The sequence below is a fragment of the Eschrichtius robustus genome, chromosome 10 (assembly GCF_028021215.1).
Source record: "Eschrichtius robustus isolate mEscRob2 chromosome 10, mEscRob2.pri, whole genome shotgun sequence".
Lineage (NCBI taxonomy): Eukaryota > Metazoa > Chordata > Mammalia > Artiodactyla > Eschrichtiidae > Eschrichtius > Eschrichtius robustus.
The window spans coordinates 6,007,805-6,024,429 of record NC_090833.1 but is presented as its reverse complement, the minus strand read 5'-3'; the positions used below and the strand labels follow the sequence as shown (position 1 = coordinate 6,024,429).

The 16,625-nt window shown below is 57.4% G+C and overlaps 1 protein-coding gene across 1 annotated transcript in view; it reads left to right on the top strand.

The window, feature by feature from the left end:
- Positions 1-16,625, top strand: part of HMCN2 (hemicentin 2) — a 151,174-nt gene that overhangs the window by 58,918 nt on the left and 75,631 nt on the right. The window contains exons 23-26 of the mRNA XM_068552870.1: positions 8,951-9,078; positions 11,257-11,511; positions 12,169-12,255; positions 15,579-15,773. Coding sequence (XP_068408971.1) covers positions 8,951-9,078; positions 11,257-11,511; positions 12,169-12,255; positions 15,579-15,773 — 665 coding nt within the window. The remainder of the gene's footprint in view (positions 1-8,950; positions 9,079-11,256; positions 11,512-12,168; positions 12,256-15,578; positions 15,774-16,625) is intronic.

Here is a 16,625-nt window from a genome sequence, read left to right as displayed (position 1 = left end):
GTGGTCACTCGGCTAGGAAAGAGTAATGCCACGGTCGAGACAGCCTCCTGAACGAGACACGTGCTCCGCCCTTGCCTACTCCGCGGGCCAGGTGTCTGGCAGCCGGGATTTCAGGGATCCTGAGAGTGGGCGGAGAGGGAGGTGGTGGCTTGGGCATCCTTCAAAGCCTGGCTGTACCTCCCCAGGCAGGGGTGTCGGGGGGGGGGTGGTTCCAGACAAGAAGGCCTCAAACTCCTGGGACCCTTGACCCTCGAGGAGTGGGACTGTGGCGAGGGGGCAGCTCTGGCCGGTGACATCAGCCCTGGCGGGGCCTTTGAGAAGTTCCAGATGGAGGCGGTCTCGGAGCAGCCTGCAGTGCCAACTCCCACTCCTGACCCCCACACATGGGTCTCTACCGCTCAGGACATCTGTTTGGTGCGCCCTCCCGTCCTTGGAGCCTGCACACCTGAACGCGGCTGGGGTCCTGGGGCTGGGCTGGCGCTCCGCTGCCCCCATCCGCGCGCCCTTTGGTGTCTCTGCAACCCAGGTCGTAGGTGAGGGTGGGAGTGGTCGTGTGGGGAGCCTGCATCTCTCCGCAGAAAGCCTGGTCCTGGCTCCTTGGCTGGGCAGCCGCCTGGCGGGTGCTTGTTTATTTATGGTTTGTTACTGAAATGGCATACCGCATTTCCCATTTGTTCACCCCTCCTTGTTGTGATGCGTTAATAGATCAGCCGGGAGCCATAAATCTGTGAGAGCTGCTTTTGCAATGCTGGAGTTTTGTTCTGTTCCTTCTCCCCTGGCCCCCTTCACTTCGTGCTGGCTTACGGCTTTCTCTTGAGATTTATGCGATTCCAGGAGTTCACCTACATGAGGTGGGAAAATATGCCTGGAGGGTGGGGCTGGGGTGAAGGGCTCAGACCCTGGAGTTCATCAGACCTGAGTGCAGATCCCGGCTGGTTCTGTATTAGTCGTGTGGCCTCAGGTGGCCACTGGTTCCTCTTGGACCGTTTCTCCATCTGTAAAGCGGACAAGGTTTAAACCCTGTTCTCGAGATACAGTGATGGATGTGCGATGCTTAGGACGTTGTCAGTAGTGGAAAATCATTCCCTTTGATAGCATTTTCCTGCTGCTGCTGTAAACTAAAGCATCATTTCCAGCTTTCAAAAATTATCATCATCCTATCTGTTATTTAATTCTCACCAGCTTTTTTCAATGGAAAAGCTTTATTGAGATATAAATCACATGCTTTCCCATTCTGTGTTTTTTAGTAAATTCTGAGTTGTGCAACCATCACCACAATTAACTTTAGAACATTTCCAGCACCCTCCTCCACAAAAAAACCCCCACACTCACTGGCAGCCACTTCCCATCCCTGCCCGACCCCAGCCCGGCCCCCGGCAACCACTCATCTGCTTTCTGTCTTTGGATTGATCTCTTCGGGACGTCTCATGTAAATGGAATCATGTGCTATGTGGCTTTTTGTGTCTGGCTGCTTTCACTTGGCATCATGTTTTTGAGGTTCTTGCATGTTGTAGCAGGTGTCAGGACTTTGGTCCTCTTTATGGCCGAATAATATTCCGTTGCCTGGATAGAGCACCTTTTGTCGATTTATTCACCAGCTGATGGACACTTGCGCTGTTTCCACTTGCTGGCGATTGTGAATAACCTCATAGACCTTTGATTGTATTGACACTTCATTTGTGGGCTCTGGGTCCCCGTGGTTCTTTGGGCCTTGCTGTGGCATCTGACAACTTCCCCACGTAGAACAAAGCTCCCTTTTCTGCCAGACACACAGTTCCCCTTAGTCCCACAGCCATTCAGACAGAAGATGCAGGTTTAAAAAAACCCATGGGAAGCACACAGGGAGCAGTGGTGGTGCGGGGGTGGCTTTGCTGTCTGTCTGCTCCCCTTCCCCTCTACCTCCTCCACCTCTTCCTCTTCCTTCTCCGAGGGACCCCCAAGGCTCATCTTCAAAGCTGCCGTTCTGGAAGCTTGAGAACTTATTCTGATGAGTCATGGGTATTCGTCTACCTCCAGATTCTGTGCTCCTTCTGCCTGGCTGAGCTGCCCCCTCTTCTGTGGTGTCCCCCTTCTCTGTCCTTGGATGGGGGAAGGCCTGAACCTATTCGGGTTGCCCGGGGTCTCTCTTTCCTGAACCTGTGCCAACCTTGGCCAAGGGCTGCGGTCAGGGTCACCAACAGACCTCCAGCGCTGGTGCTTCTTCAAAGCTCCTTGGTAACTCTGGTGCAATCAGGGTTGAGAACCACAATGTGGCCGAGCCTCTGAGGCCTCCTGCATCTCTGTTTGGGCGGGGCGGGGCCCTCTTCTCCGGCTGGCCATCCTGGAGGTGGGTGGGGTGAGCGGCATTATGCCCAGTGCCTTGAGGGGGAAACAAGCCATGGGGTGTGGGGAACTGGGATCCTGATCTTCCCACTTCCCGGGCTGGGCCCTAACGTGCATACCCACACACCCACAGACACACATAGACATGCACAGACATATACAGACATGCACAGACACATATAGACATGAATACACATGGACAGGCACACAGACAGACACAGACACACACAGACACACAGCCACGCAGACTGACACAAACACAGATACAAACACACGTGGACATGCACACAGACACACCAGAGACGCAGACATGAGAACACGTGGACACACACATATCAGGCTTCTGGGCCAAGGTCGGGCAGGCCACTGCTCTTTCTGGAGATTCTAGAGAATATTCTGAACTCAGGGAGCCTTGACCTCCTGCGTCAGAAAGTCCTAATGGAAAGAAAACATAGTAGGAGCTTGAGTACCCATGAAACTCTAGACCACCCACCCACCCACCTGTGTCCACGACCCCTTCCAGTGTGTTCTCGTAGATGCTTCTAGAGAATTAAATTTAGTGCATCTTCCATTCTGCCCTTATCATTGATATTTTTCCACATTTACCCATTTTCTAGATTCATCCTGGCCCACGTCATTGCTTTTCATTTAAAGGGCAAGATAACATTCCAGGGCGTTCAGCTCTCATCGTTGCTAAGCTCTTTCTCTGTTTGGGGCAGATGCTCCCTTGCCAGTTTTTGGCGGTAATAAATGGGGCTGTTGAAACATTTTTGCACAAATGCTTCTCTTTATCTCCTGGGTCATTTCCTTGGGGTATAGCCCTGAAAGCCAATGGCTGAGTCCAAGGCTGGGAATGGTTATCGGGTGCCTCTTACCCTGTGGGACTGCTGTTTGTGAAAAGACCATTTGAGTTGTGAATTCAGAATTGAAGTCCGCAGGATTTATTGAGCAGCTCATGTGCCCAGGACTGTGCCGAAGCTGTCTAGGAGAGAGAAGACATGGGCTCCGGCTGTGTGTGACATCAGGTAGCAAAAGACCTAGGGTCCCGTCCCAGCCTTGCCCCCAACTCTCTGAATGAACCTGAGCAAGACCCTTCCCCTCTGTGGGCCTCAGTCTTCCCGTCTGAGAAATGAAAGGGTTGGACAGGCGATGGTGGCCAGAGAAGTGCCTAGTGGCTCTGGTCCCATGATTCAGCCCAGGGATGCTGGGGCGAGGTGGTGTTGCTAGGCAACAGTGTTTGTTTGTGGTTCTGATGTGTAGCTGGGACAGCTGCGAGTGCTCCTGGCTTCAGCACTGGCTCCCGGGGGCAGCCAGCCAGGGTCCCACACGGGGCCAAACCAGCCGCCTCCGGGGGAGGGGAGGGGACAGGGAGAGGATGGAGCCCCGAGGATGCCGCAGGGCAGTCGGCACGCCCACTGCCTCGCATGGCCCAGTGGAGAGGTGGGGGGCTGCAGCTGGGGTCTGTTGATCCAGGAGAAAAGCTGCTTCCTCCTTGGAAGCCAGTGGCGTGTCATGGACTGCCCAGGGGCCCCTCGTGGGGTCTTTACCTTGGTGGGTCTTCAGAGCTCATCTGATTCCTGGCCTGGTGGCTGGGTGACCATGGACAGCGGGATTTCATCTCTCTGGGGCTCTGCAAAAGGGGTGATGAGAGTAGGATCTGCCTGCCTTACAGGTTTGGCTGTTGAGAGTTTCAAGTGACGGTGTGCGCGGAAGTGCTTAGCTGTGCGGTGGCGCGTAGGAAGCGCTCAAGTGTAGACAGGCGTCACCTGTTAGCATCTCTGGGTTTCTGTTGCACGGGCCCAGAGGATGTGCATTCTCCCCCTCGCTCATATGTTGTGCTTGGCCCTTTCGTTGGTATCAGGCCCCTCTTCCTAAACTGCTCCAGCTTGGGGTTTCCGTTTGGGGCTTCCTTATAAGGGTCTACGGTGTGGGTCAGGGTCAGAGTGGCCACTGGTGGTTGAAGGTGCTGTCCAGGCTGACTGGTGCTGGTGGGGCGGGGGTGGGGGGACGGGCAATCCCTGCTGCAGGCTCAGACCCCACCCTGGCCCAGCAGACAAGCGCCCAGCATGTATTTGCATGTGGTGGACGTCTGTTGAGCGTGGTTCGACTGCGTGCTGTGGGTGAGGGTCAGCCTCTGGTGGGCTCGGTTCTGCAGGGGGTGCTGTTCATTCATACGACAGCCTCCGCCCAGGAGGCTCTGCTCACACAGTGAGGTTGGACGGGCCCTTTAGAAACGGGGGCAGCAGGATGAGCGTGGGACACAGCAAGAGGGACTGGACGCAGGCCCACCACCCAGATTCTGAGCCGCCTGAGGGCGGGGAGCATGTCCTTCACCCCAGCGGCAGCCGGCCCACCTTGAACCCAGCGGCTCTTTGTCATACGAGTGAATGAATGAATGTACGAGAAATTGGCTGACCTCGGCTCCATGGAACTCAGAGCAGGGGAAGTGTAACCTGCCTGCACTCGTCAGGGAAGGGTTCATGGAGGAGCTAGAGGCTGTGCTGCCTTGAAGGGGGTCTGGGGGCAGGAGAGCAGCATCGAGACAGGGCGGGGTGTGGGAAACAGTGTGAGCGAAGGTGGGAAGGGGTGCGTGTGTGGACACGGACAGCTGGGATTTGCCATCAAATATTTATCGAGCACCTGTTGTGGGCCAGCACCTGTGCTAAGCGCTGGGAACATGGCAGCAACCACCTGGGCAACCTGGCCACTCCCTTCACGGAGCTGTCAGACAGCGACAGGTGATTACAGGTGTGTTAAATGCCATAAAGCCTCCAGGAGTGTGTAAGTGAGAACAGGGGTCCAGCAGGGGCAGTTTCCCTGAGCCACAGAGGAGCTGGAGAGGGGACCCCAAGCTGGGTTGCAGCGACGGTGTGGCCTGGGATTTGCACTTTCTATCAGATGCCCTTTGGTCTCTCCAGGCGGATACATCCCCCTTGGAGCTCATAGGACCAGGGGGACACGGCAGGGTAGGTGGATCTCCCTCCCCGTCCCCCATCATCTGCATGGCTGTGTGATCCTCACAGCCGACACCGAAGCCTCGAGCTCGAGCGCAGTGGATGTCATAAACAGGAAATTCCCCTCGAACCTCTCCACGTTTTCATCTGGGCGCCACACGGAGCCATCTGGCTGCTCTCGCCTCGGCGGGGAGGCTGCTGCTAATTACACCACAGGCACAGGGCACACGGCAGCGCTCTCCCCGCTTCCTCCCACCTCCCCCCTGCCCCTGACACCCCTCCCGGGGCTGCAGCCCCCAAACCCCAAGGAGCCTTGGGAATGTGGAGAGAGAGCGCCCGGGGCGTGGGGCGGGGGCGGTGCAGAAGGGCTGCCCTGGAACCCCTAGACCTCTAGGTCCTGTTTGGTCCACCCCAGGCCCGATACCTTTTTCCTATATCTGGTCCGAGTGGGGTTTGCTCTGTGCCAGGTCTGGGCTAGGTTCTGGGGATACAAAGGCAAATAAGATGGCTGGGGATGTGTCCTCTTAGGGCCCGCAGGTGACAGGTGGTCACAGGCCGGTGCGGTGAGGGTTGTGATGGGGAGGGCTCTGCAGGCCTCAGCTTGACCATTTATAAGATGGAATTTCCATTCTTTCCATTTCCTCCTTTGTGGTATAGCGAGCAGCCTTGCCTTTCTAGGAAATGACCTGGGGGTCATCATGAGAAAGACAAGATGCCTACATTTATTGTTGAGAATTGTTTCCACTTTTGGAAGTTTCTTTCATTATTTTTTTTATCCCAGAAGCTCCCACTTCCTATCCTTTTAAGGGCTTGGTGAGGGAGGAAGCAACTTCTCTAAAGTTCTTAGAAGAACTAGAAGGCAATCTCTGAGATAAAGGAGTCTAAGATAAAGAGCAGCCTTTACAAATATGAAGAAATTGGGGTTCAGAGACGTTGTCTGCCCTGCCTGGGCTTGCTCAGCATGTCTATAGCAGAATTGGACCTCAGATCCAGAACTCTGGTGCTCAGCCTAGACCTCTTTTTGCAGACCCATGCGTCCCTGCTTGGCTAGTCGAGGTTTGCAGCAAAGTCCCCTGAAGGAACCGTGTCCCTGCACCAAGTGTGACCCAGTGTGTATGTTTCAGCCTCAAACTGATTTGGCTCGTGTTTGGTGGATGTCAACGTTATTTAACTTAAAAAAAAAAAACTGTGGGTGAGAAAAGCCAAGCCAGGGGAGGGGAGCCACACAGGGGAAATGTTTGCTTGTCACTGAGACAAAAAAGCATCTGTGTTGTGTTTTTTCCTTTTTTCTTCCACTTTGGAAGATTAAGGGACCTACTTAGGGCTGCCCAGCTGATTGGGGGCTGGGGGACAAAACACCAGACATGTTGAGAGGGGCGTGGTTTTTACTAGCAGCAGGGCTGTTTACCGAGCACTTACTACGTCCCAGGGACCATGGGCTTTGTGTGCGTCATGTCACTCCATACGTGCCGTCTCCTGTGATCCCAGGTGAGGACACCGAGGCTCAGGGAGACGGAGTCCTTGGCCCAAGGTCAGCCTTCAAGAGGCCGAATGGTGGTGGATGCGGGGGCCACTTGCTGTCAAAGCCCTGTTCCCATCTGCTCCGCCGGGCTGCTTCTCAGGGCAGGGGCACTTCCCTGTGTCCTGGGGCAGTGCTCCCAAGGGGTGGTCCCCTCTGAGAACCTTGGTAAAGCCCCGATTCCAGCCTCCCCCCACAGATCAGAGTCTCTGGGTGGGTCCTGGGAATCTGTATGTTTCATATATAGCTGGAAGATTCTGATAAGAAGCCCTGGTCTACAAGGGGGAATGATGGACTCTACCTGTGAGAGCTGATGGTGTGTGAGGCTGTGGCGCAGGAGTCCTGCTCCTGTGCGTGGGGACACGTACATCAGTGTGCAGAGAACTCTGGTGGTGAAAGAAAGAAAGAACGAATGAAGGAAAGAAGAGAGGGAGGGAGGAAAGAAAAACCTAAATGTTTAAATGCCCACCAAAAGGAGAACAAATTAATCCAGTTGTGGTACGATCACACAACAGACTACTATACAACAGTGAAAAATGAATGAATTAGACCCACACACATACACGTGATGCCATTTATGTAAGAGTTTTAAACGATGCAAAACTGCATTGCGTATTGTTATGGATGCACTGTCGTCACCATGACAACAGCTGACCTTTGTTGAATACGCCTCTGTTCCAGGCACTGTGCTGTGAATTAGGTCTTTCAGTACTCTGGACAACCCTATGAGGGATAAGTACCACTGTTGTCTCTTTTTTCCAAAAGGAGACAACCGAGGCACAGAAAGGTTAAGTGACTTGCCCAGCCTCACACAGCAAGCACATGGCAGAACAGGGTCAGACCTAGTTGTCCCAGCCCAGTGCCTGGGCTCTAGAGACCACTGCCTGGTGTATCATTCACAACTGTCCTCAGAGAACTTGCCCCAGGTGCCTGCTGGTTGCTCAGGGCAAACTGGACGAAGGGTTTGCTGGGTAGGGGGATTACAAGCCCACTTTACAGATGGGGAGACAGAAGACCAGCAGGGAAAAGCTAGTCACCCGTGGTTGTCCAGAGAGTCAATTGCCAGCAATATTGACCTGTTTAATAAGTGCATGTCCAGCACTTGGCTTGCACCGGCTTGGGAGATGGGGGCTATTGTCATCCCCGTTTGGCAGAGGAGGAATCTGAGACTCAGCAGAGAGGGGAGTGGAGACCAGGACTGGAGCCCAGCTGTACCCTGATGAGCATAGGCGGGGGAGGGGCTGGCCCTTGGAGGTTACCACCCCCACTCCCCGCCCCCATGCCAGCTGCTTGCACTTGGGGCCCTGCTGTGGCCAGTGGCCGCAGCTGCCCACCCAGTTCTATGGGGGCAGGGGCTGCACAGAGCCAGCACATGTGGGCTGGTGACATCATATCTGCAGGGGCCCCCTGGGGTCCAGCCCAGCTGTAGGAGCCTGGCTGGGGGTCCCAGATCCCTGTGGGATGGGGGCCAGGTGACTTCAGCAAGGTGGGCCAGGTTGGGGAACGCAGCGATGGGGGACCTCTACAGTTTCCTCCTGAGGGCCCAATACAGCGCCGGACAACAGGACACTGAAAAGCCCTGGATTCAGAGCCTGGCCAGACCTGGCACTTAGATGCAGAGGGTCTCTGGGCTGCAACTTCTCCCTGGAAGCCGTGGGGGGCGGGGGGCCCTCCAAATGAGGCCTCATCCCCCTTCTCAGGGCAGGGTCGAGGAACGGTAGGCATGTACATTAGAGGAGGGGGAGTTATTGGCGACTAGGTACCAGGCCCTGGGCTGAGCCCACGTGGAATCTGTTCACCAGCCTCAGCCACAGAACTTCTTAATATGCCCATTTTACAGATGAGGAAATGGAGGCTCCGAGAGGTGAAGGGACTTGCTTCACCCAGCTGGGAAGGGTTCAAAGTTAAACCCAGCCAGCGGACTCCTAGCCTAGTGCTCTTTGTCTGTTACGCAAGTTGGAGGGGACCTGGCCTTGGCCTGGTGGTTTGGGGGAAGTGGAGGCAGGGCAGGGGGAGGAGTGAAGGGTGGGTGGCGGACACTGCCTCAGTCCTGGCAGGCTTCCTGGAGGAGGCAGCTGGTTCAAGTTGGGTCTTGAGGCCTTTCCAGCAGAGGTGGGGTCGGTTGGGGTCTTACCAGTGCCCCTCACTCCCACAGGCATCGCCTCCTCCCATCGGGCTCCCTGCATCTGGCCCAGGCCCAGGTGAGTGACAGCGGCCTCTACGAATGCACAGCCAGTAACCCTGCGGGGTCCGCTGCTCGGTACTACATCCTCAGGGTGCAAGGTAAGGCCCTGGCTGGCAGCCTCTGTGTCACACCGCTCCCCCCAACCCCCATCTTTCTTAGGCCTCTCGTGCCCCTCCCCCATCTCCATGCCAGGCTCTGTCACCTCTTCATGGCCCTCCAGTGTTTCTTCTATCAACTCTATTTCCTGTCTTTTTCAAGCCTTATCTCTCCTTCTCCTCACCCCCCTTCTTCCCCTCTCCTGCACCCCTTGGTTGAGCCCGGAGAGGCTGTTCAGAGGCCCCCTGAGAGCAGAGGGCAGGGCCCCGTGGCGATGGGGACTTGGGCGTTGGGAGGGGGACCCACGGAGGGGGTTCTGGTTCCTGGCTCGGGTGGGGGCCCAGGAGTGCGTGTTCACCTGGGTGTCCAGGTTCCATTCACAGAAGCCACCCAGTGGGGTCACTCCACCAAAGAGGCGGGGACCTTGTCATCTGCAGGAGCGCGGGGATGAGTTGTCTGAGACAGGGGTCCTCTGACTGCAGCCCTCAGCCACTACTGACCTACGTGCCGTTTTCATGTGGCCCACGAGTGAAGAATGATGTCTACATTTTTAAATGATTGGGGGAAGAAAGACAAATAATGTGACATATGAAAATTATATGGAATTCAGGTTTCAGTGTCCATAAATACAAACTTTATTGGAGTGCCACCACACGCGTTCAGTTACGTAGCGTCTGTGACTGCTTTCACGCCGTGATGGCAGAGTTGAGTAGTTGAGACAGAGACCATCTGGTCTGCAAAGCCTTTTCAGAAAAAGCCCTTTCCAGAAAAAGCCAACCCCTGATATAAGCTGACTCCCCATTTTACAGGTGGACAGGCTGAGGTTCAGAGAGGGAGGGGCTCAAAGCTTCGCTATGAGTTTGCATGAGCGTGGGAGAGAAACAGAGAAGCAGGAAGCAGGGCGATGAGCAGGGCCTCAGAGTCGGCAGAGCTGGGTTTGAATGCTGACTCTGCCACGAACTGGCTGTGTGACCTTAGGCCAGCTGCTTGGCTTCTCTGAGCCTTGGATTCTTCTTCTATAGAGTGGAGGCAATAATGCCTATCCCATAGTTGTCAGAAAGGGTATCGATGACATCAGGCACTCAGCACGGTGGAAACTGCTGTTGTTTTTAGCAAGTGTTTTTAGGGGGGTGGCGGGCAGGGCATGTACACCCTTGTGCTCCTGGACAGCAAGGCTCTGGGCTCCGGGTGGGGGAGCTGATCTCTGCCCAGGGGCCAGCTTCCATAGATGGTCTTATCTTCCGGCTCCTACTCTGAAGCTGGGAAGGGAGTGGGTGTCCTCAGCTTCCCCCGAGGGCCCAGGACACTTGTCCTCGTCTTCGAGAATTCTCCTGGGCTCAGCCTTGGGGCCGGTCCAGCTCCTATGAGCTGACGCAGTGGGTGACTCTGGTCAAGTCACACAACCTTTCTGAGCCTCAGTTTCTTCATCTGCAAAATGGACATAGCATCACCCACCCCGTAGGAGGGACCAACTGGGATGGAGGATGGGAAAGTTGCTTGAAAAACACAAATGCGGAAGAAACAATACCCACTATCCTCCCCAAGCCAGGAAAGGGAAAGAGCGAGCCGGGAACCCTGAGAGTGAGTCTAGCCGCAATGTTTTTGGCCCCACTGTGGAGCAGGCTTCATGCTGGCTGCTCTAGTGCTGCATCTCATTTCATCCCAGGGCTTCCTTGTGAGGAGGGGAAACCGAGGCTCCAGCCAGTGCGGGGTCCTGTGGCCGAGAGGGGCAGGGCTGGGATTTGAACCTCCCCTTCTGTGCATGCTGCCCCCGGGGCTGAGTCAGTCCCGCCGCCCCCTGGGCCTCAATGTCCCCATCCGGCACTGAGCTGGTGTTTCCCAGCTGGTGGTTCTCAAATGGTGCTGGGTGCAAGCCTGGGGGTAGGGATGGGGGTGGGGGCTGGGGAGGGGTGGTGGGGGGAGTAAGCTGAGCACGGAGGAGCGATTCTTTGCTGGCAACACGTGTGTTCAAGGGAAAGGCTGATTCTACTCTTGCGGGGGGGGTCCACACGGGATGTCCTACTATCAGTCGCCCCCCACAATGACGATTTCTGCTGGTTGGTGATGTCCAGGGGTGTGGGGAGCCCTGCAGCAGGCCAGGCCCTCTCTGTAAGTCTAGGCTCTGTGACTCCCTCCACCCGGGGCCCCTGCCTTGACACCCCTCCCCGTGGCCCTGTCAGTGCCCCCCCAGGTGCAGCAGGGCCCGCAGGTCCTGAAGGCACTGGTGGGAGAGGCTCTGGACCTGAACTGCGTGGCCGAGGGCAACCCGGAGCCCCAGCTGACCTGGTCCAAGGATGGGGTGGCCCTGCGGGGCGGGGGGCCCGAGGGCTCCGTCCACTTCATGGCCATCCGAACCTCGGACGCTGGGACGTACCGCTGTGAGGCCTCCAGCAGCGCTGGGCTGGATGCGTGGGAGCTGGAGCTCAGGGTGCTGGGTGAGTCTCCCCCAAACCCCCAGAGCTCACCTCCCCACTCCTTCCCCAGCAGCAGCCTGGGCTTCTGAGCTGCTGGACCCCTTCCTTCCTCCCAGCCCCCGAAGCCGTGTCGGGCCGCTTTCACCAGCCCTGGGGGGGCTCTGTCCTCGGGGTGGGGTGCAGGCGCCGTGAGGTGGTGATTGGAGAGCAGCGGGCCAGCTTCTCCCGCTTCCCAGCTGCACAACCATCGGCCAGTCATTTACACTCTCTGACCCTGTAACATGGGTCCAGTAACATGTGAGGGGTCAGTGAGAGAATGTGTGTGAAGTGCCTGGTGCATAGAAAGTTCTGGATCCCTGGTGCTAGCATTTTCACTATGATGAATTTGAAACACACTCAGAGAAGGCAGGGCAGGACGATCCTGAGCTCAGCCCCCCGAGCCCGCGGGGTCGTGCGTGGCACTGGGGGCTGTTCCACGGACCACCCTGCAGGGGGTGAGCTGGAGCCATGGCCCTGACTCTCCCTGAGGCTGAGGGCTGGAACGCGGGGCTTGTACGCCCTTATTCCAGCTGGGGTTCTGGATGGGAATGCCCCCTCCACCAGCCCTGGGCTCCTGGTGGGGGGAGCACCAGGCTTTGGGTTTGGGCGTGTGAGTGTGGCCGCATTACCTTCCACCAGAGCCGCCATACTGGGGGGCCGATGAGACCAGTGGCCTGCTGGAGAGGGTAGCAGGAGAGAATGCCAGCTTGCCGTGCCCTGCCAGAGGTGAGGCTGGGCCCTGGGCGGGCTGGGAGGGGGAGAAAACCCACCCATGTTTCAGCGCCCTGGGTCACTGTGGGCAGTGCGCGTGGGTATGGAGGCTTATGGGGTCCCCACTCCTGCCCAGGACCATGCCAGGCACTTCATCCCATCAACAGCCCTATAGGATGGGTATTAGCATTAGCTCTTTTTTTTTTTTTTAATTAGGGGCAATTTAGGCCCAGAGCGGTTAAGAGGGTTGCCTGAGGTCACAGCCAGAAGGTGACTCACGGAGTATAATCTGCTTTAACCCCAGCGCCGAGCAGTGCCGGTTAAACCCTGGGCCCCTCTGTGCCTGGGGATTGTAACAGCTGGGGCTGACGAAGGCCCCAGGGTCCTAGGATCGGTGCTTGGTGGCCCCTGCCTCTCCCCGAGCCCCAGGCTTTCTCACAGGACATGGATTCATGCAGTGCTGGGCAAACCAGTCCTTTGGGACCCCCTTTGGGCTACAGCACAGTGTGGGGTCGAGATAGCCACCCCTGGGTCAATTGCCTGGTGCCGGGCAGTTCACACCTCCTTCCTGAGCCTCAGTTTTCTCAGCTGTCCAGTGGGGTCACACCTGTCCCTCCACACAGGGCTGCTGTGAAGGCCCAGTGGACAACAGAAAGTTTAGGTCCCAGCACCATGCCTGGCACACAGTAGGAGCTTGGGGAAATGTGTTGAATGGATTCTACTTTTCTGTAAAATCTCCCTGTGGCACCCAGTGGATCCCACTGGCTGCCAGAGTTGCTTCTGGCTTTGGGTCAAAATGGCCAAAATGTCTCCCGTGTGCATGAATGGTGCTGTCTAGAAGGGCAGGTGTCTGGGTGTCTACGAAGCAAGTGGTAGCTTACAAAAAGCCTGGCAGGAGCCAGGAGAGCTGGTTCTAGTCTGCACTGCACCTCCTCATGCCACGGGACCCAGGGAAGTCCTTGGAATGGGACAGAGGGAGGGCCAGGTAGGAGGCAGGTGGGAGCAGACCACCTGGAGGGGCCATGGTCCTGCTCTTGACCAGGGCGCCACCTTGTGTCAGTATCTGGTAACAGCAAGGAACCTGTAGAGCCCTCCCGGGACGTGGGAGGTGGGAGGTGGGACCACCAGCCCCGGCCTCCTGCCCTGATACCCCACAGTCACTCACAACCCCTGCATCATCCCTGGTCAGCTAGGGGCCTGTCCTCTGGGCCTGACTTCAGCCAAGTCAGCATAAGCCAAGTCCTCTCCATCAAAACTGCCTGTCCCCACCCCGCGCCACACCCCACCCCCCTTGGCCTTCTCTCTTTCAAGCAGGTGGCTGCCCGGTGGGCAGTGTTGGGCGCTGGTATTCACCAGCCATGTGACCTTGGGCTCGGAGGGCTCTGAGGGAGAAAGGAGAAAGCCTGGAGCACCAGAGGGCATGACCCATGGGAGCCCTGGTACCTGCAGTGGGTGGCACCATCCGCCTCCTCCTCGTGGGGTGGGACAGAGGCCAGGAGCCTGGCCACCAACTTGCTGGTGATTTTGGACATTGCTCCTCTCTTGGTCCCTGTAAAATGGGAGTGGAGGCAAGATGAGTGATTTTTCAGCAGCAGCCCTGAGTCCCTGGAGTCTTCCCGTCACAGAGCAGTGGTGCAGTTCTGTGTGGTTAGAGCTCATTTAGGGGTTAGATGTTTGCATTTAAAAAAAAAAAAAAAAAGCCTTCAGGGTTCAAAACTCAAGACCCCTCAAGGCCAGCAGCTCTGAAGTCCTGGTCTCTGCGTGGTGGGAGGATGGGCTGGGGCCTTTGGGAAAAGATGAGGAGCTGGGAGGGGCATGTGTGTGTCTGTGGGGTGTATGTGTGTATGTTGTGTGTATGTGTTCACACATGTGTCTCCATGGTGGGGAGCAGCTGGGACACTCCAGCAGGCATCCTGGGCAGGCACAGAGGAAAACGGCAGAGGGTTCTATGAGAAAACAGACACAGAGGATTAAGTAGCCCAAAGATTGCAGAGCATGGGTGGCCCTCCTTTTCCCTCAGGGCCAGCAGGCAGAGTCCCTAGCACTTAAGCAGGAGCAGTCAGTACAGGGTGGGGTAGGGCAGGGGCCCTCCCGATCGAGACGACACCCAGGATGCCTTGGAGGTGCCCCATCTTGATCGCAGCCCCATTCCCCCCAGATGGGGTGTCTCACTTGTCCCTCCGACGGTGAGGATAAAAGAGCAAGTGAGGCAGAGAGAATGTGCTTACAAAGAGCCCCGAGCTGCCAGGGGAGTCGGCAGATCAAGTGGGGGTGTGGTGCATGATAACTGGTATTTAGCAACGATTATGACCCCTATGAGGGGTGATGGAGGGGCTGCAGGCTGCCCTCCTACTCGGTGCTAGCAGAGGTAGGAAAGCAGGTGAGGGCCCAGTAGGCAGGGCAGTGGGTAAGGGCTGCCCTTGTCCTGAGATCACTCAGCAAGTCTGCAGAGTTGGGGCTCACGTGACCCAGGCCTCGCTGCGACCACTGGGCGCCATGCCTCATGGGCACGTGTGCTGCTTGGAATGCTGGGTCATTCCTTCAACACCGATCTGAGGACCTACCGTGTGCCCTGGCCCAGTGGGGCAGCCGTTCATCCCGCACCCACTGTGCGCCGGGCCGTGTGAGCCGACAGGCGGGTGGCAGAGCCAGACGCTGCACAGTCCGACGTGAGGAGTGTCGGAGAAGGGCCTCCAGGGGGACTGCGGCACTCACGGTGGGGCTAGGGTGTGTGGCCAGCGGTGCCCGCCTCGTGCCTGTGAGGGGAAGCACAGCCCGGTCCACCTGGGGCCTCCACCGTTTATGCGCGGATCCGATGGGACAATATGGGTACTGAGCACGGCGGACTCATTCATTCATGTAGCACCTACTGTGTGCCAGGCGCTGGGCTTGCAGCTGGGGGTGCAGCAGGGAACAAAGCAAAGACTTCGGACCTTGTTGGGGGAGACAGACAATAGACCAAAAAAAAAAAGTCTAAAGAAGTGCATCTTATGTACATTAGAAAGTTGGAGATGGCAGGCAAAAGAGAAAACACAGGGCGGGTGAGGGGCCTGGGAGTGCAGATGAGGTGGGGCCTCTGCGAAGGGAACCAGAAAAGGCTCTGGCCCCTGTGCCTGTGGCCCGCGGGCCGCTGGGAGGCCGTGTGGACGCCAGCACCGGGTGAGGAGGTGGCAGGTGTGTGAGCACCTGCTTCTCCAGGGGCTGCTCCTCCAGCCTGGGGGGCAGGGAGGTACCTGAGACCCGCCCCCCGGAGGGTCAGCAACACGGGGGTGGGGGCAGCGTGGGTGTAGACTGGGAAGGGGACAGGGTTTCGCGCTGATGACTCTGTGCCCTGCCAGGGACGCCCAAGCCGCAGGTCACGTGGCGGAGGGGCCCGTCCTCAGAGCCCCTGCGTGGCCGGCCGGGCCTGGCAGTGCTGGAGGAAGGCTCTCTGTTTCTGGCCTCCGTCTCTCCCACGGACGGTGGAGACTACGAGTGTCAGGCCACCAACGAGGCGGGCTCTGCATCCAGGAGAGCCAAGCTGGTAGTCCATGGTGAGCAGGGACCCCAGAGCTGGGGAACGGCTTGTACACACCTCCCAGTGGTACCCATGGATGCCGGGGTGGGGCAGTGCCAGCTCCCCAGCCCGAGAGCTAACCGCAGGGGCAGGGTCTTGCCCTCCCCCACCACGTGCTTGTTGGGGAGGGCTTGGGGGTGTTAGAAAAGTGGCAGGTTGAATGGACATCCCCTTCCCCAGAGAGAGCCCCATGGAGACAGTGTAAGGAGAAGAACCTGGAACTCCATAAATGGCTTTAAAATGGTCTAGTAGTGAATTTATTTTAGAAGGCTCACTGATGGCAAATGAGAGTCCCAAAGCCCACCTCCCGCTGAAGCTGCTGAAACTACCCAAGGCTCCTGTTCTTCCCTGCAGCAGGAAGACCTTCCCACAGCTCCCGCCCCGTACCCCTCCCCCCGCCCCTGGTGCTGTGTGCAGGGGGAGGGGAGCCCTTCTCCTTCACACGGGCTCATGGAGGGGGTGGGAGAAGCAGTTTTACGGTTCCTAGGGAGCACCTTCCGCCTCCCTGTAACCAGCCACCCCAGCTTGCCGTGAAATGACCTGCCCGGGAAGTTTGTTTCAAAGACATACCTAGGCCCCATCTTCAGAGATTCTGACTCGGGGCGGGGGAGGGTACCCCCCTAGGTGACCATGACAGCAGTTTGGGTGTAGAGCCAGATGGATCCCGGGGCTCCCGCATCTTACAAAGCTGAATGTCAGAGCCCGTGACAGTTCCTGGGCACGACCAGGGCGAGGTCCCAGGGCGTGGCCGCTGTGGCCATTCCCAGGTCCACATGGCTCCTGATGGCCACATCAGGGGCTGGGGCGGGCATCCTGGAACCCCAGAATC